At 63.0% G+C, this 13,938-nt stretch overlaps 2 protein-coding genes across 2 annotated transcripts; both read left to right on the forward strand.

Annotated features, from left to right (window-relative positions):
• Positions 1 to 921: 921 nt before the first annotated feature.
• Icoslg (inducible T-cell co-stimulator ligand) lies at positions 922 to 7,568 on the forward strand (the record flags this gene model as incomplete). The annotated part of the gene is given in 6 exon segments (XM_013505381.1): positions 922 to 962; positions 1,790 to 2,134; positions 3,039 to 3,329; positions 4,912 to 5,079; positions 5,910 to 5,945; positions 6,294 to 7,568. Coding segments are annotated over 6 exon segments (892 nt in total), but the record flags the coding sequence as incomplete, so codon positions are not given.
• On the forward strand, positions 7,213 to 12,608 carry LOC106146950. The gene is made up of 3 exons (XM_013506097.1): positions 7,213 to 7,260; positions 8,409 to 8,566; positions 10,563 to 12,608. The coding sequence occupies exons 1-3, from the start codon at positions 7,213 to 7,215 to the stop codon at positions 11,440 to 11,442; spliced, it is 1,086 nt and encodes a 361-aa protein (XP_013361551.1). The 3' UTR covers positions 11,443 to 12,608.
• The last annotated feature ends 1,330 nt before the right edge of the window (positions 12,609 to 13,938 follow it).

The following is a 13,938-nucleotide window of genomic DNA, read 5'->3' on the forward strand; positions in this document are numbered from 1 at the left end:
GGTCACCTGGCGGTGCGGACGCCCGGCCGAGGAGCAGGCGGCGCCCAGCGCGGGAGCCCGGGCTGCCTCGCCCTCCTCCTGCCGGCGCGGCTGACTTCCCAGAATAAGGAAGGATGTGACCGTGCTGCCGCGGTGCCCACCGCCGGCGACACTGCCAGACCCCGCGCCCCTGGGCCCCCGCCTCCCCACCCGCTCCCGGGCGGCGGACCGAGCCGGGAGGGGGTTGCGGCTGGGCGCGGCGCGGGGCGGGGCGGGGGACAGCTGTGCGGCGTCGATTTTTGCCAACGTGCACACCTGTTGGGGTGCGCTGAAGGGTGGCGCCCCGGGCACTGGGGAGGTCTTCTGTCCACAGCTCGGGTAGAAACAAGGGGCTTGAGCTGGTGCCTGGGAAGGTGAGGGTGAAAGTCTGGAGTCCTGGTTGTTGTCAGCCGCGGCGCCCTGTTGCACCTTTGCTGCCTGACCCGGGGTGGTGGACTGGGGGTGGGGGCGTCTGGGGCAGGGATGGTGAGTGCCCCCACACAAGGTCAGGGCCCCGCGAGGGCCCCGCAGGCAGCACCCCGGAGGGGCACACTGTTTTCCCTGCAAGGGCCGGAGCAGGCTCGGGGCCCCCCGCGGAGGTGGCGCGGTGGGAGGCCCGAGGAGACCGCTGAGGGGGTCGCTCATCCTGCTGTGTCCAGGCTGGGAAAGCTGCTTTCCCAGGACTTCAGAGTGTCTTGAAACCGTCCCTCAGAGGGCCAGGCCACCAGAGGGTCGCACTGTTGTCATTGCTTTTCTGGGGCTTGTGTGGGGCAGGAGGTGTGGTCCGCACGAGTTCTGTGTGGGCGTCAGCACTTCCTTCCCAGGAGCTGCCGGCGCGGCCTGGAGGAAGCAGGTAACGCACCTGCAGCCCGGTCTCACCTGCCCTTCTGGTGGTTTTTCCAGGCCTGGCCTGCTGTTACTGCTGCTCAGCGGCCTGCAAGCTGGTAAGTTTGGGGTTCAGGTACATGGCGGGGAGGGGAGCCTCCAAAGTGTTGATGCCCCTGCCTGCTTTCCCGTGGCTCTTCCGAGACCACGGGGCCCCTAGACGGAGGTCTGCGGAGGCAAACCTGCCTCCTAACCGCCTGGTTCTTAGTGCCTGTCATGCTTGGGCTGGCTGGACGGTCATTCCTCCAGACGGGGGCTTCCTCTCTGTCCTCTTTGCTGTCAGCCGGGTGGAGCCCTGGAAGCCGCTGCTGGGGAGGAGCCAGGAAGCAGGGATGTGCCCTGGGCCCGGGGGGAGCAGGGGGACACACCTGGGACCAGGGGCATTGGTGTCCAGGAGGCGTGGAAGTGGTCATGCTGAGGCTGGCGCCCCCTGTGTGTGGCCCGTGAGCTTTCCTCTCCGTGCACTCGACGTTATAAATGTGGTCGAGAAATGGTTTTCTTTCTGTACCTGTGGTTTTAAGTCCTTTTTAGTTGGCAGTAATTGGAGTGCCCCAAGAAGTAGCAGAGCAGGTGCAGAGTGGCCTGGGAGGGCCCTTCCTAGCTGGACCGAAGTGCTGGCTCCGCGGGACACAGCTGCTGTGCTGTCCTGCATGTGTCTTTCTGCTCTCACGACTCAGAATTGTGTCTGAGTCTGCTTGTTTGTGCCGCTGAACTCACTCTGTAGCCCAGGCTGGTCTCCATCTTCAGCCTCCCGAGTGCTGGAGTGGCAGGCATGCACCACCTCACCCAGCTGCATGTTGGGGTCTTGTAACCCCCAAAGCCTGGGTGCCTCCGCAGGCGAAGAGTTGCCTGGGAAAATAAAGGTCTCTTCTCGGAACCCTTGCAGAGATCCAAGAAATGGAAGTCAGGGCGACGGTCGGCAGCGACTGTTTGCTGAGCTGCGTGCACCCTGAGCGAGAGCCTTTCGACCTGCAGGACGTGTACGTTTACTGGCAGATCGACTCCACCGTGGTGGCCTACCACATCCCCCAGAACAACTCCTCGGCCCTAGCAGACAGCCGCTACCAGGCCCGAGCCCACCTGTCGCCGCAGAGCATGGAGCAGGGCAACTTCTCTTTGCACCTGCACAATGTCACCCCACAGGACACACAGAAGTTCACCTGCCTGGTGTTCAGGAAGTCCTGGAACATGGGACGGGCCTTGAATGCTGTGGTCACACTGCGTGTTGCCGGTAAGACCGAGGGAGCAGGAGATCTGATTTCATCCAGCCTCAGGCCTGGAGAAAGAGCTCCCAGGAACCCTTCATCCGAAATTAACTGCGCTCAAAAAAAAAAAAAAAAAAAAAAAAAATTAACCGGACTCATGTTCCATGTCCTCCTACAGAGTCCCGCCCCTGGAAGGGCATCTGTTTCCCGGACACCAGCAGGGGAAGTGTACGGGTTCCTAACCTGAGGCCACCTGGTTCCCCAGAGCCCCGAGTCTTGTTGCCTTTGCCTTAAACTCTGCAACTCAGACTAGATTTTTAAAAATGAGTTAGGTCTGGGAGTGGTCACGCACTCAGGAGGCTGAGGCAGGAGGCTCACCGTGAGTTCAGAGCCAGCCTTGGGCTACATAGTGAGTTCATGGCCAGCTTGAATTACCTAGCGAGACTTGTCTTAAAAACAGGGAGCGGAAGGAAAGAGAATTAGGCTGCGTCACGTCCGTGTGTCAAGTCTGCCTGATGAGCATGATCATCAGGTACTGCAGTCACTGCATTAACAAAAATCTTAAAAATTTAAATTACGGACATTAAAAAAATGAGGTAGGAGAGGGTGCTGTAACACGGTGAATGAGATCAGAATACTGGAAACACTCACTGGAGCCTGGGAGCTCAGGGTGCAGCTCGGTGGGCGACAGCTCTGTCCCGGGAGAGGAGCGCTGGCCGGTACCAGGGACTAGGGGCCAGGAGCTGGCCGCCCTGGCTCAGCAGCGCCCCCTGTTGGGGTGGCGGCACGGGCTGCCCGGCCCATGGGCTGCCCTGAGCTCAGCCCTGGCCCAGCCTCTCCACCACAGTGGGTACCTGGCCAGTGCTCTCCGCCTGCGGGGATATGGACCCCCAGGCCCCACCCTCGCTCACTGCTCACCTGTCCCTGCAGCTAACTTCAGCCTGCCTGTGGTCAACAGCAGTGGCACCCCCCAAGGCCAGCCGCTCACCTTCACCTGCACGTCCACTGACGGCTACCCGCAGCCCAAGGTATACTGGATCAACAAGACGGACAACAGCGTGCTGGACAGGGCACTGCACAACGACACGGTGTCCGTGAACGCGCGAGGCCTGTACGACGTGGTCAGCGTTCTGAGAGTGCCCTGGGCGCCTGGCACGAGTGTGGGCTGCTGCATAGAGAACGTGCTTCTGCGGCAGAACCTCACCGGCAGTGGCCCTGCAGGTATGGCGGGCGAGCACAGGGCTGGCGGTGCGGGGGGGGGGGGGGGGGGTAGCTAGAAGGGAAGTGCGGCCCAGCTCCGAGGGCAGGTGCAGCCCCGCTGGCACAGGCGCATGCCCCACGCTGTCTGCATCCACAGACTCTGCCTTGCAGAGCCAGGCAGCAGAGGGGCCTGGGTGGGCGCCTGCCAGGACTCTTCCGAGTCTGTGTCCCTGGCTTCTGGGTGAGACGCGGCGCACGAGCGAGAGGCGGGATGGGGCTCTGTGTCCCCACCCCAGCTGCAGGAACGTGGCACCATCACAAGACCCGTGGCGCTGGACGCCGCACACACGCATGCAGCCCATGAGCACTCAGGCTGGCCACAGTGTCATGCTGAGCTGCAGCTCTGAGCGTGGGCCCCTGCAGGCCCGGCCCCTCCTGTCTGAGGTCAGGGCACAGCCTCAAGACTCCGTGTTCAGGGTCTCTGCCTGTGTGGACCGGGGTGAGGGCTGCCCCCATCCTCCTGGCACAGCGGCCCAAGCAGCCCTGGAGGGTGGAGCCAAAGGTTCTCCAAGGGCCGTGCTCTAGCCCAGTTACACCTTGGCCCCTGGGCCAGTGCCCCGCACTGGGAGTGTTTAAAGGCTTCTGGACACCACCAAGGGACATTCAAGGCCAGCCCGGTGTCGAGGCCATTGGGCTCCGGCCACACTGGAGGTGGCGGGGATCCGTGATGAGAGGCCTGAGGTGCAGCCGCAGTTCATGGTGCAGGGCGGAGTGGGGCTCAAGGCGGAGCGTCTGGGCCCTGCACACCTCACTGCCGGGAGGAAGCAGGGGGCCGCTCCTGCACGGGAGAGCGCTGGCGGGTCCTTCGGCCCCGGAGGTGATGCAGCCGGGGCAGGGGCCTGAGCAGACGCCTGTGACCATCCCCGGCAGTGGGCTCACAGCAGCCCCAGTGGAGCCTTCCGTGCGTCCACCCCGATGCCAGCCGCAGTGTGGCCCAGCACACCACGGATCCCCTTCCAGCAGAAGGAAAAACTTTCCGACCCGCCGTACCTCGGAGTAGACCCTGAGGGCGAGGTGTCTGGTGATCGAGCCAGGGGTCAGGGCCATTCACAGGAAGTGTGCGGAGCGGAGGCCCAGGGTCAGGAAGCAGGTTAGAGGTCGCCCAGCAGGCGCCCGGAGAGCCGGGCGTGGCTGCCAGTGGTCGCTGGTCGCTTCTCGCTGTCGGTAACGGCTGCGCAGCACTGGGCGGGCACTGCATGCCACCGAATGGTCACTTTTAAGCGGTCCACTGTGTGCTACATGACTCTCACCATGATTAAAAAGCCCAGGAAGCCCCTGTCCTTTGGGGCCCGGGGGTCAGGGCTGGCTTTGTGTCTCGAAGCAGCCTGGTGCCCACAGATGGAAACAAGATGGTTCTTTGAGGGGCTGGGGATCTAGCTCAGCGGCACAGTGCCTGCCTGGCAAGCGCGAGGTCGTGAGTTTGATTCCCGGTACCGGAAAAAAAAAAGATGGTTCTTTGGGGGTAAACACACTCCCACAGGGAGTGGCCACAGGGCCTTCCTGTGACCAGGGAGGAAAGCCCTTGCCCTCCTCTTCCCCGCAGAGCTCTCCACCGGAGGAAGCACGGACCGGATCACAGAGCACCCGGACCTGCCCCCCAGGGAGAGCAGTGGGGCCCTCTTCGGCACCGTCGCTGCTGCCGGGGTGGCAGCAGGGCTCGGGGCCCTATGCTGGGTCAAAAGGGCCAGGTGTCGCCGTAGAAACTACACAGGTGCGTATGAGACAGCTGTGCGCACAGGTGTGTACAAGACAGTGTGTGAGGAGGTGTACACACTTCCTGTATTGGTGTGAGTGTCTCGCCTTGTAAACTCCCCAGCTCGGCAAGCTGTTGATTTCACCTGGGGGTTAGCTGGAGTGTGCCAGCACGCACGAGCACCAGCAGCAGAACCCTCCAGCAAGCTGATTCAAAGCCCAGACGTCGCGTAGGCACTGAGTTCCAGATGCAGCCGAGCCAGAGGGGGTGGCGAGAAGCCCACCCTCCCAGCCCGGGGGCCGTGGATTCTGAGTCTGGACATGGGACAGGGTTCGTGCCTGTGGAAGGGGCAGAGCAGAGGCTGTGTGGCTGTCAGTCTGTGTGACCCGTGGCTGCAGAGGGGCGCTCTGGGAGGGTGGGAAAACCCTGAACTTGGGCCACTGTGCTGGCCCTCCCTGGCCCTGGCCCTCGTAGCACCCAGGGGAGCAGGGTCACACGGAGCCCAGTGGCTGCAGGATGGAGGGACAGAAGTCCCCTCTCTGCTCCCATGTGTTCTCTGAGGCCCCAGGGTGTGGCTGGCACTGGCTGTCCCAGAGATACTTCTCACTGCCCACGAGCCCCTGCCCCTCGGACCAGACCGGCAGGCCGAGCGCAGGACACAGCCCCTTAAATGCTCTTCCACATTTGTCACTGAGAGCACTCTCTGCGGCAGGGTGGCCTGGGCGCCCCTCCCAGCCTAGAGTTCGAGCTGGGAGGATGGTGTCAAGGTGGAGGCTGGGGGCCCCTGGGCTCCTCAGAGCGCCCACCCGCCACTGCTTGGCCCTGAACGGCTCTGGTTTGTCCCACAGGTGCCCAGGTCGTGGCGCAGGAGCACGAGCTCACAGGTGAGTTTACCTGGGGTGCAGGTGCAGGTGCGGCTGCTGGCCCCCTTTCAAGTGTTCAGAAAACTTCGTGGTTGGCCTTGAACACCTGATGAGCCCCGAATTTTCCTGCAGCCGGCTCTGGCGCAGGATCCCGACCCTGTGCATGCCACAGAGCTGGGGCTGTCCAGCTGGAGTCAGTGGCCCTACAGGCAGCTATCTCCACTGGCCTGAGTCCCCGAAGACCCCTCCCTAAGCCTCCAGTGAACGGGGTCGGGTGGCTCAGTGGTAGGCACTTGCTCAGCGTGTGCCAGGTGTTATAAGGAGGAAAAGAGGCACCAGCGTTGCACGTTCCCCTCCTTCTCTTCCAAGACCACGCCTGACGTTTGCTGCCCGGGACGTGGGTGGGCGTCTGTGAGCGGCTGCCCAGTGGACGTTGGCACAGCTTGAGAGTGGACTCCTCCAGGACTGGTGGTGACAGGGACCACGAGCTGCAGGCCCATGTGTGCTGTGAGGACAGGAGCTGCAGGCCTTGGGGGTCACGGGCCACCCCAGGGAAGGTGCGCCTGGCCCGTCCCTGACCCAGAGAGAAGCCTGTGTGGCATGGCAGCGGCCAGGACTGCAGTGCCCAAGTGACCGCTGCCCACCCTCGGCGCCATACAGATGCCCACGAGCACCTGGAGTTGGTGCCGGGCTCTGTCCACACCCAGACCTGCACGGAGGACGTCTGGGCTGAAGGAAGGGTGCTGGGTTTACAAGGCGTGAGGTCGCCCGCTCTTCCACGCCGACCTCCGTGCTGTCTGCAGAGGACTCGGCTGCAGCGCTTGCTGGCTGCCCTTCTGTCCTGGGGCTCCCGTGTGCGAAGCTGTGCACACTTGTGTTTGTAAGACAGCATGCACCGATGCAGGAAACGGCCCACGCTGCCAGCCCTGGGAGACCCCTGAGCTTCGCTGTCCTCTCCCATCTTTAGCAAGAGGAAAACTGGACCTTGTTTGTGTTGTCCGAAAGCTAAGTGGAATTTTGTCCGAAGGAAGTCACCGTGCACCGGGCTGCCCTGCACCTGGCTTGGGCGAGGGCGGGAACGCACCTCTGCCCGGAAGCCGAATGTGCTTTGGGGATTGAAACCAGAGTCGCCCAGCAGGCCTCCTGGGGTGCTGCTGTCCCCATCTAGTCTTGGGGTCCCTCAGACCCCTATGGGCACAGTGAAGACCTGGACTCAGCCCACCGGCCCCCCTGGAGACCCCAGAGCACCAGGGGGGCTGCGTTGTGGCCACACAGAGCGGACTGAGAGATGTGCTGTCCCCGGGAGGTGCTGACAGAGGTGCTGCCAGGTGACCTGGTGAGCACAAGAGCAGCTGTGGGCAGCGTGGCCTCCCAGGGCCCAGGCCTGTGGCCCTGCTGCCGACAGGCGCTCGCCCCCTCCCAGAGGAGACCCTGAGGTCTGCGTCCCTCAGCCTGGGCACGTGAGGCCCACGCACCTCAGACGGAGGAGGGCAGGCCTGGCGTCACGCTGGTGAGGCCAGGCGGGCGGGAACTTGTGGGAGGGGAGCTTGGTTTCCTACCAGAGTCCTCAGTGGGCTCCAGAAGTGGGTGAAGAGGGACCCCCAACTTCCACCTGAGCATTAAAGAAAACATGGCACTCTTGAACAACACTGGGAACTGTCAGTGCTGGCCACGGGGAGGCCCGGGGCCGCCGGGCGTGGGGCAGGGCTGTGGGCCCAAGGGTGGTCTGGGGGTCAGGACAGTCCCCCACCAGGAGCACCCGAGTGGTTGTCATGACCTCCCAGACCCAGCCTTCCAGAAAGGCGACACGTGGGTCCAGAGTGGTTTTGACCCGGAGACTCCCCAGCCTGCAGCGGAGTGCTGGATTCGGGACACCGCAGTCCCACCCACCCAACGTCCCCACCCGCGCTGGAAATCCCCCGTCCACAGGCCACGGCCTGCGGGATCCCCTCCCTGTCCTGGGTCCCTGGAGTGGGACCAGAGCTCCCTCCTGGCCGCCCCTCCAATCCCCCATCCCATGAGGAGGTTGTTACTGGGCCCCGGCAAGTGGCCAGCACTTCCTCGAGGAAGGCGTCCCTGCCCTCCCTGGGTGAAGGGACGCAGGAGACTTGCGGGGAGGGATGGGGCCGGGGCAGATCGGTTCCACATCGAGCACCCAGGGCCTTCCTCTCCACCCGGCCAGAGGCGGGGCCGGCTCTGGGAGGTGCTCCTGCCGCAGCCCCCCTGGGAGGCCCAGTGCTCTCTGGGGAAGGCCTGGGCCTTGCGTGGCCCTGGGGGACAGCGGCCGGGCTCTGCTTGCTCTAGACCGGCCAACCCCACGTCATCCCAACCAGAGAATCCCCGTGCCCCTGCCCTGAAGGCCCAGGAGGTCCCTGCCACGTACTGGCCGCACCCCTCCCGTACGCCTCGTGCTGCTAACCTGGACACGCCCCCGCAGAGCCCAGCCCGGAGGTGTGGCGCCATCTACACGGGTGCTGTGCACAGCCCGGGGCGGGGGGCGGGGGCCAGCTGAGGAGTTGGGAGGCTGTGCAGGGGAGCAGTTTCCCAGGAGCCACTTCCTGCCCAGGGTGGGGGTCCGACACCCCCCAGGACGACTGTGAGGAGGGGCTGAGGACACAGGAGACTCGGTTCTCCCAGTCGGGGTGAGTTCCTGGCGCTCTCGCTGAACCCAGACAGCCTCCGCCCGCCAGGGACCAAGCAGGCCCGGTTGGCGAGGGCCGCGTGGGCAGTTGGCATCTGCCCGTGAGGCTGCTGCGCCCCAGCCCTGCCAGACCTGGCAGCCACCTGGCGCTGAGCAAGGCTTCTTGTGCCCGGGCCGGAGCCCGGAAGCCGGGGCGTAGGAGGCGCCTGCGGGCCCCGTCCACTCCTGGAGCCCTGGGGGTGGCCGCGGCACTCCAGCCTCTGCTTCCGTCTCAGGTGGCCTTCTCTGAGGCTCCCAGTCCTAGGGCGTGTTAGATTTTATCTGGAACTGTTATTTCAGCAACTAGAGACAGCCCAGAGCCTTCATGCCGAGCTGCATCTCCAGTCTTTTTCTGCTTTTCTGACTTTGAGATAGGCTCCTTCTCAGTTATCCAGGTTGGGCTTGAACGTGCGATCCTCCGGCCTCAACCACCCAGGATGCTGGGATTTCAAGCGTGGACTACCACACTCCGCTCATTGGTTAGATTTTAGGGAGAAAAAAATTACTTTAAAAAAGTGGTTGCATGAAAGCAAGAGTTTGAAAATTGTTTCCTAAAAAGAAGCCTTGAGTTTCACTCACTTCTTTCCTTTCTTTCGAGTGATGCAAACCCCTACCCAGGAGGGCCTCGTCCCCCCCCCCCCCGTGCTGTCCAGTGAGGACCGCACACCCCACGGGTGGTGTGCAGGATCCGGATGGGAGACACAGTGTGCAGAGGGGACGCCCGAGCCCCGCAAGTCACGTGCCACACGGGCTTGTGGGCCTGTCCGCCTGAGACTGAGTGACATGCAGGGCCCCGAGCCGGGGGACCTGTGTCCATGGCCTGTTCTGCCAGGCCCACGAGCACCTGGACAGGCGGACGTCCACAGCCTGTACCCTGTGAGCACAGCTCTCCCGGCAGCATCACACAGCCAGGCGGCAGCTTGGGCGGCCGTGGGGCCCGCAGGCTCCGGGTCTGGTTGCTGCTGTCCCCTGCTCATTCGCGGAGGTTGGTTCTCTCAGAGCCACTAAGCCAAGTCTGAGGTTGCGAGGGACTTTCCAGACCCACCAGCACGGTCACCAGTCACCGTGGGCCTTTGCATAGGGCCAGCCACCCAGCGGCCCGGCCCCTGGGGACCCCGAGTTTGTACCTGGGGGTCCATCCTGACCCCGGGACACTCTGCTTTGGTAACCAGCTGGCTTCTCTCCAGCTTCTGATGAAACCAGCCAACGTCGACGGGAAAATCACTTCTTGAGTCTCAGCGTGAGCAGGGAGGAAGGCAGGCCTGCAGCGCAGTGTTCGCTGTACCCCTCCCTGAGGATCCGGGAGGAAGCGCGATGGGGAGGGCACAGGCTGGGGCGGACCTGAAACTGCCCTGTGGTTTCTGCAGACAGTCGCTGCACAGACTCAGCAGGGGGTTATACAGCGTCATTGGAGTCCTGCAGCGTCATCAGAGTCCTGCAGCCTCTGCTGCACCGTGAGGCCTCGGCAGAGCGAGAGTCTAGGAGGCAGCAGAAAGCGCCATGGAACACCGATGATCCGGGAGCCCCGGGTGGGCAGAGCCCGGGCTGGGGCACGAGGGGCTGCCACACTCTGCGGGAGGACTCGGCTTGGACCCTCTCCCACTGTAAAGAATCGGGCGAAAGCTCCGGCTCAGTGAGTTAGGTGTCAGCAAGGCATTTCGCTTGGGACCGCTCGAGCCGTGGCTGGCTGCATGGTCCCTCTCCTGGGGGCAGCTGGGCCTGTCCACTCAGCTGTGCGCACGGCGTGGGTCTGCTACCACAGCAGGGTCCAGGCTCAGGGCATCACCGGCCCAAGCCCCACAGGCCGCGGGAGCTGTTCTACCTCCGGCCTTAACCATCACGGGTGTTTGGGGGACCAAGGAGTCCCTGACGGCCGTCAGCCCACGGCGCTGAGGAGACTGGTGTCAGCCCTGCAGACGTTCAGCTAAAGTCAGCCCTGACTTCCTGTCTGCCTTCAGGCCTGAAAGAGGATGCGACACCCTGCGGCCCCAGGAGCCACGTGGGAAAGATCTTCCAGCGCAACCTCGAAGCTGGCTCTGCACCCACAGAGGACTGTGCGGGCCGCCAAGGCCCGAGGACCACTCGCTGCACAGGAAGGGCCCGGGCTGGTGGCAGTGGCGCCGGCGTCCCAGGTGTGCTCTGAGGGAGAGGTTGCTATGTGAAGAGGCGGGCAGTGCCTGTCTGACCAACTCAGGGGGCCCCAGGAGGTTGTGTGGGAGGTGCCCCCGCCCGGAGGCAAGTGCCACCACCGCCTCCAGGCAGCTGGGATGTAGAGCCACCCTGGGTCTCCTCCTCTGCTGGAGAACCCCTGGTGGGGCTGGGGACAGCGGCGTCCATCGCCAGCGGGGCTGCAGCAACCCGGACGGCACGTGGAGGTCAGGCAGTGACCAGCCCGGGGTGAAGGGCGAGTGTGAGTTCCTGCGTCGCTATTCCTGGGTGCCCCAGAGGGCAGACGGGGTGTCCAGGCTATGCCAGGAGAGGGGTGCGGACAGTGACCCTGGACTTCCCATGGGGCCACCAGCCGACCAGGACGTCCCGCCACCCTCCACGGTGTCAGTGAGGCTGTTTGTTCTCCGTGTCCCTCCAGGCAGGGGTGCCGCCCCGTGGGCACTGGCTCCGGCAGAGCCCATGGCGACCAAGGGGCGCAGTGAAGCCACTCACAGGCCAGCCTCTAACTGCACTGACCTGGGAGAGGCCCTCAGTTCCAGGGCCGAGCCAAGCCCCTCTCGACTTGGGCATGAAGAGGTGGCGCTGCCCAGCAGAAGGGCTCAAGGCGGGGCGCCTGCCACGGTCCCCACCACCTGCCCCCAGGCTGGGCTCTGCCCGGGCACCTTCTAGCTCACTCCTGCCAGGTAGCCCAGCCTCTGTTGCACCAGGTGCCCCGCGCAGCTCCTCCTTCCAGGCTGGGCAGCCTCTCCTGTGTAGGCATCTGCGGCCGGCAGAAACACGCAGGCTCCTCCTGTACCATCCGGTGGGCAGCGAGAGCCGGGGTCACACCTCACCCACAGCCCAGCCCAGGGGCCTCCTGCGTGCCCTCCTGTCACTGCATCCAGAGCACCGCGGGTCCCCTGGGGGATGCACAGTGCAGGGCGTGCTAGAACCGCCTGGGAGCTTTATTTCCTTGTTTATTTATTATTTCTGTGTTTGAAGACAAAGTCTCACTCTATAGTTCATGCTGCCCTTGAACTCACAGCAATCCTCCTGCCTCAGCCTCCCAGACAGCTATAACTACAGTCACACACCTTAATGCCTAGCTTTAGTGTCCTTTTTTTTTTTTTTTGTTACCAGTAATTGAACTCAGGTCCTTTTAAAAATGACTATTGAATGAGTATCTCCCAAAGGCCCACCTTACATGCCCTCACGTGCCATCCAGGCTTGCCGGTCAGCCCTGGAGCCCCCACTGACAGCCCTAGACACAGAAGCCCCATGCTCGCACGGAAGCAGCTCCGGTGACAGAATCTCCCTCCGCCCCACTTTCATCGGTCTATACAGTTAGTGTTCTTGGCTGAGCCCCAGAGGGTTCCTCGTGCCGCCTGAGCCCTGAGCCTGTCTCCCCGGTGAGGCCGGCCTGCTGAGGCGCTCAGCCTGTGCAGTCAGTCGCTCAGCGTTCAGTTGGCCGGCCGGTCAGTCAGCCACCGTCCCTGGGTTGCTCTGGCCTCCCCCAGGCGGGCAAGTGGGGAGAGGTGTGGGGCGAACCCCGTGGGAGCCGCGTAACCCATGCGCTGTCGCTGCTCAGGGCTCTGGAAGAGGTCAGGACACTGCTGCGTCACCAGGTGGCTCTCAGAGGGGCGGCCCGGGCTCTCAGTGCTGGGCTGCTCAGGGCGCTGGGGCACCCGGGCCGAAGTCCGCCGTGGCAGCTCCATCCGCTGTGTCCCAGACAGCACAGGGTCTTTTCCTCTGAGGTGCAGTGGTTACTTTAAAATGCTGACATGATGGTGCACATCTGTAGTCCCAGCACTCTGAGAGGCTGAGGCAGGAGGATTCCAGTTCAAGTCCTTCCTGGGCAACTTAGCAAGACCCTATTTCAAAACAACAAACAGAAAGAGCCGAGGATGTAGCCCAGTAAGAAGGTCCTGGGTTTACTCCCTAGTATCACAAAAGCAAACACCTGGTCGTGGAGACACATAACTGTATCCCAGCTCTCGGGAGGCTGAGGCAGGGGAATCACTGCAAATTCAAAGCTACCCTGGGCTACACTGTGAGACCTTGTCTCAAAACAAACCCCAAACAAACATACAGATAAAAATAAACATTAAACAGATAGCATCTGCCCTGCAGCTGGAGGTGCTGCTTCCAGTGAGTGCCGGCCTTTCGCGCTGCCGGGTCTGGATTGGTCTTTTGTGGTTTGCTTGGCCCTCAACCCATGCCCAGTCCTAGATGGGGGCATCCCTGCCTTGCCCCGCCTCCTCCTCAGCCCAGTCTCCTCCCCCCAAGCCCCACCCCTAGCCCTTGGCAGGATAAGGCCCATCTCTGGAGCCTGCACCCCTGTGCCCTCCCTCCACCTTCCCTGGCCTTCCAGGCACCCGTGCGCCTGCCCTGGGACCCCCTGCCCTTCTGTCCCCTCCCCGCTCCCACTGGCCTCGGGCTCCTTAGAAACCCCACCCAGCAAACCTTCCCCAGAGCTCCAGCCTCCCGCACCAGAGACAAGGGTGACGGACAAGGCCCTGTGTCCTCTGCTGGGGCTCTGTCCAGCCAGAGCCCCAGAGGTGCACCCCGGCTGTAGCCCGAAAGACACTCATAGCTGGGAAACTGAGCCAGGGCCCACACCCCCAGCTGTGGCACAAACACTGTATCCTCTGTGCTTTGTCCTGATGCCCCAGGGGCAAACACAAGCACCCCTGAGAGACAGGGCAGGAAGAGGAACAGGGGCCAGTGGGACTGAAAACAGCTGTTCTAGGGGACAGAGAGGGACACTGGGACCAAATGGATGCAGATGTGGATGCTGGAGATAAAACCAGGAATGCCAGGACTTTCCCCTCAGGATCCTCTGGGCTCAAAATCCCCTGGTGGCAGAAGCTCTGGTCTGGATGGTCATCTTCCTGGACCCAGAGCAGGAGCCATCTACCCCTGGAGGGCGGGGCACCAGCTCTGCCACCAGCAGTGGCTATTGTATGTGTGCACAGTCTCTCTCCCTGAGGTCTGACAGTGGGTGACAGCTGCATGAATGAACGTGTGGATGAATGAACACACAGATGCATGAACACACATGAATGGATGCATAGTGAATGAGCACATGGACGAATGAATGTATGGATGGATGAATGCATGGATGGAGAGATGAATGAATGTATGGATGGATGAATGCATGGACGGAGACTGAATGAATGTATGGAT

The sequence above is a fragment of the Chinchilla lanigera genome, unplaced genomic scaffold (assembly GCF_000276665.1).
Source record: "Chinchilla lanigera isolate Chin_1 unplaced genomic scaffold, ChiLan1.0 scaffold00006, whole genome shotgun sequence".
NCBI lineage: Eukaryota > Metazoa > Chordata > Mammalia > Rodentia > Chinchillidae > Chinchilla > Chinchilla lanigera.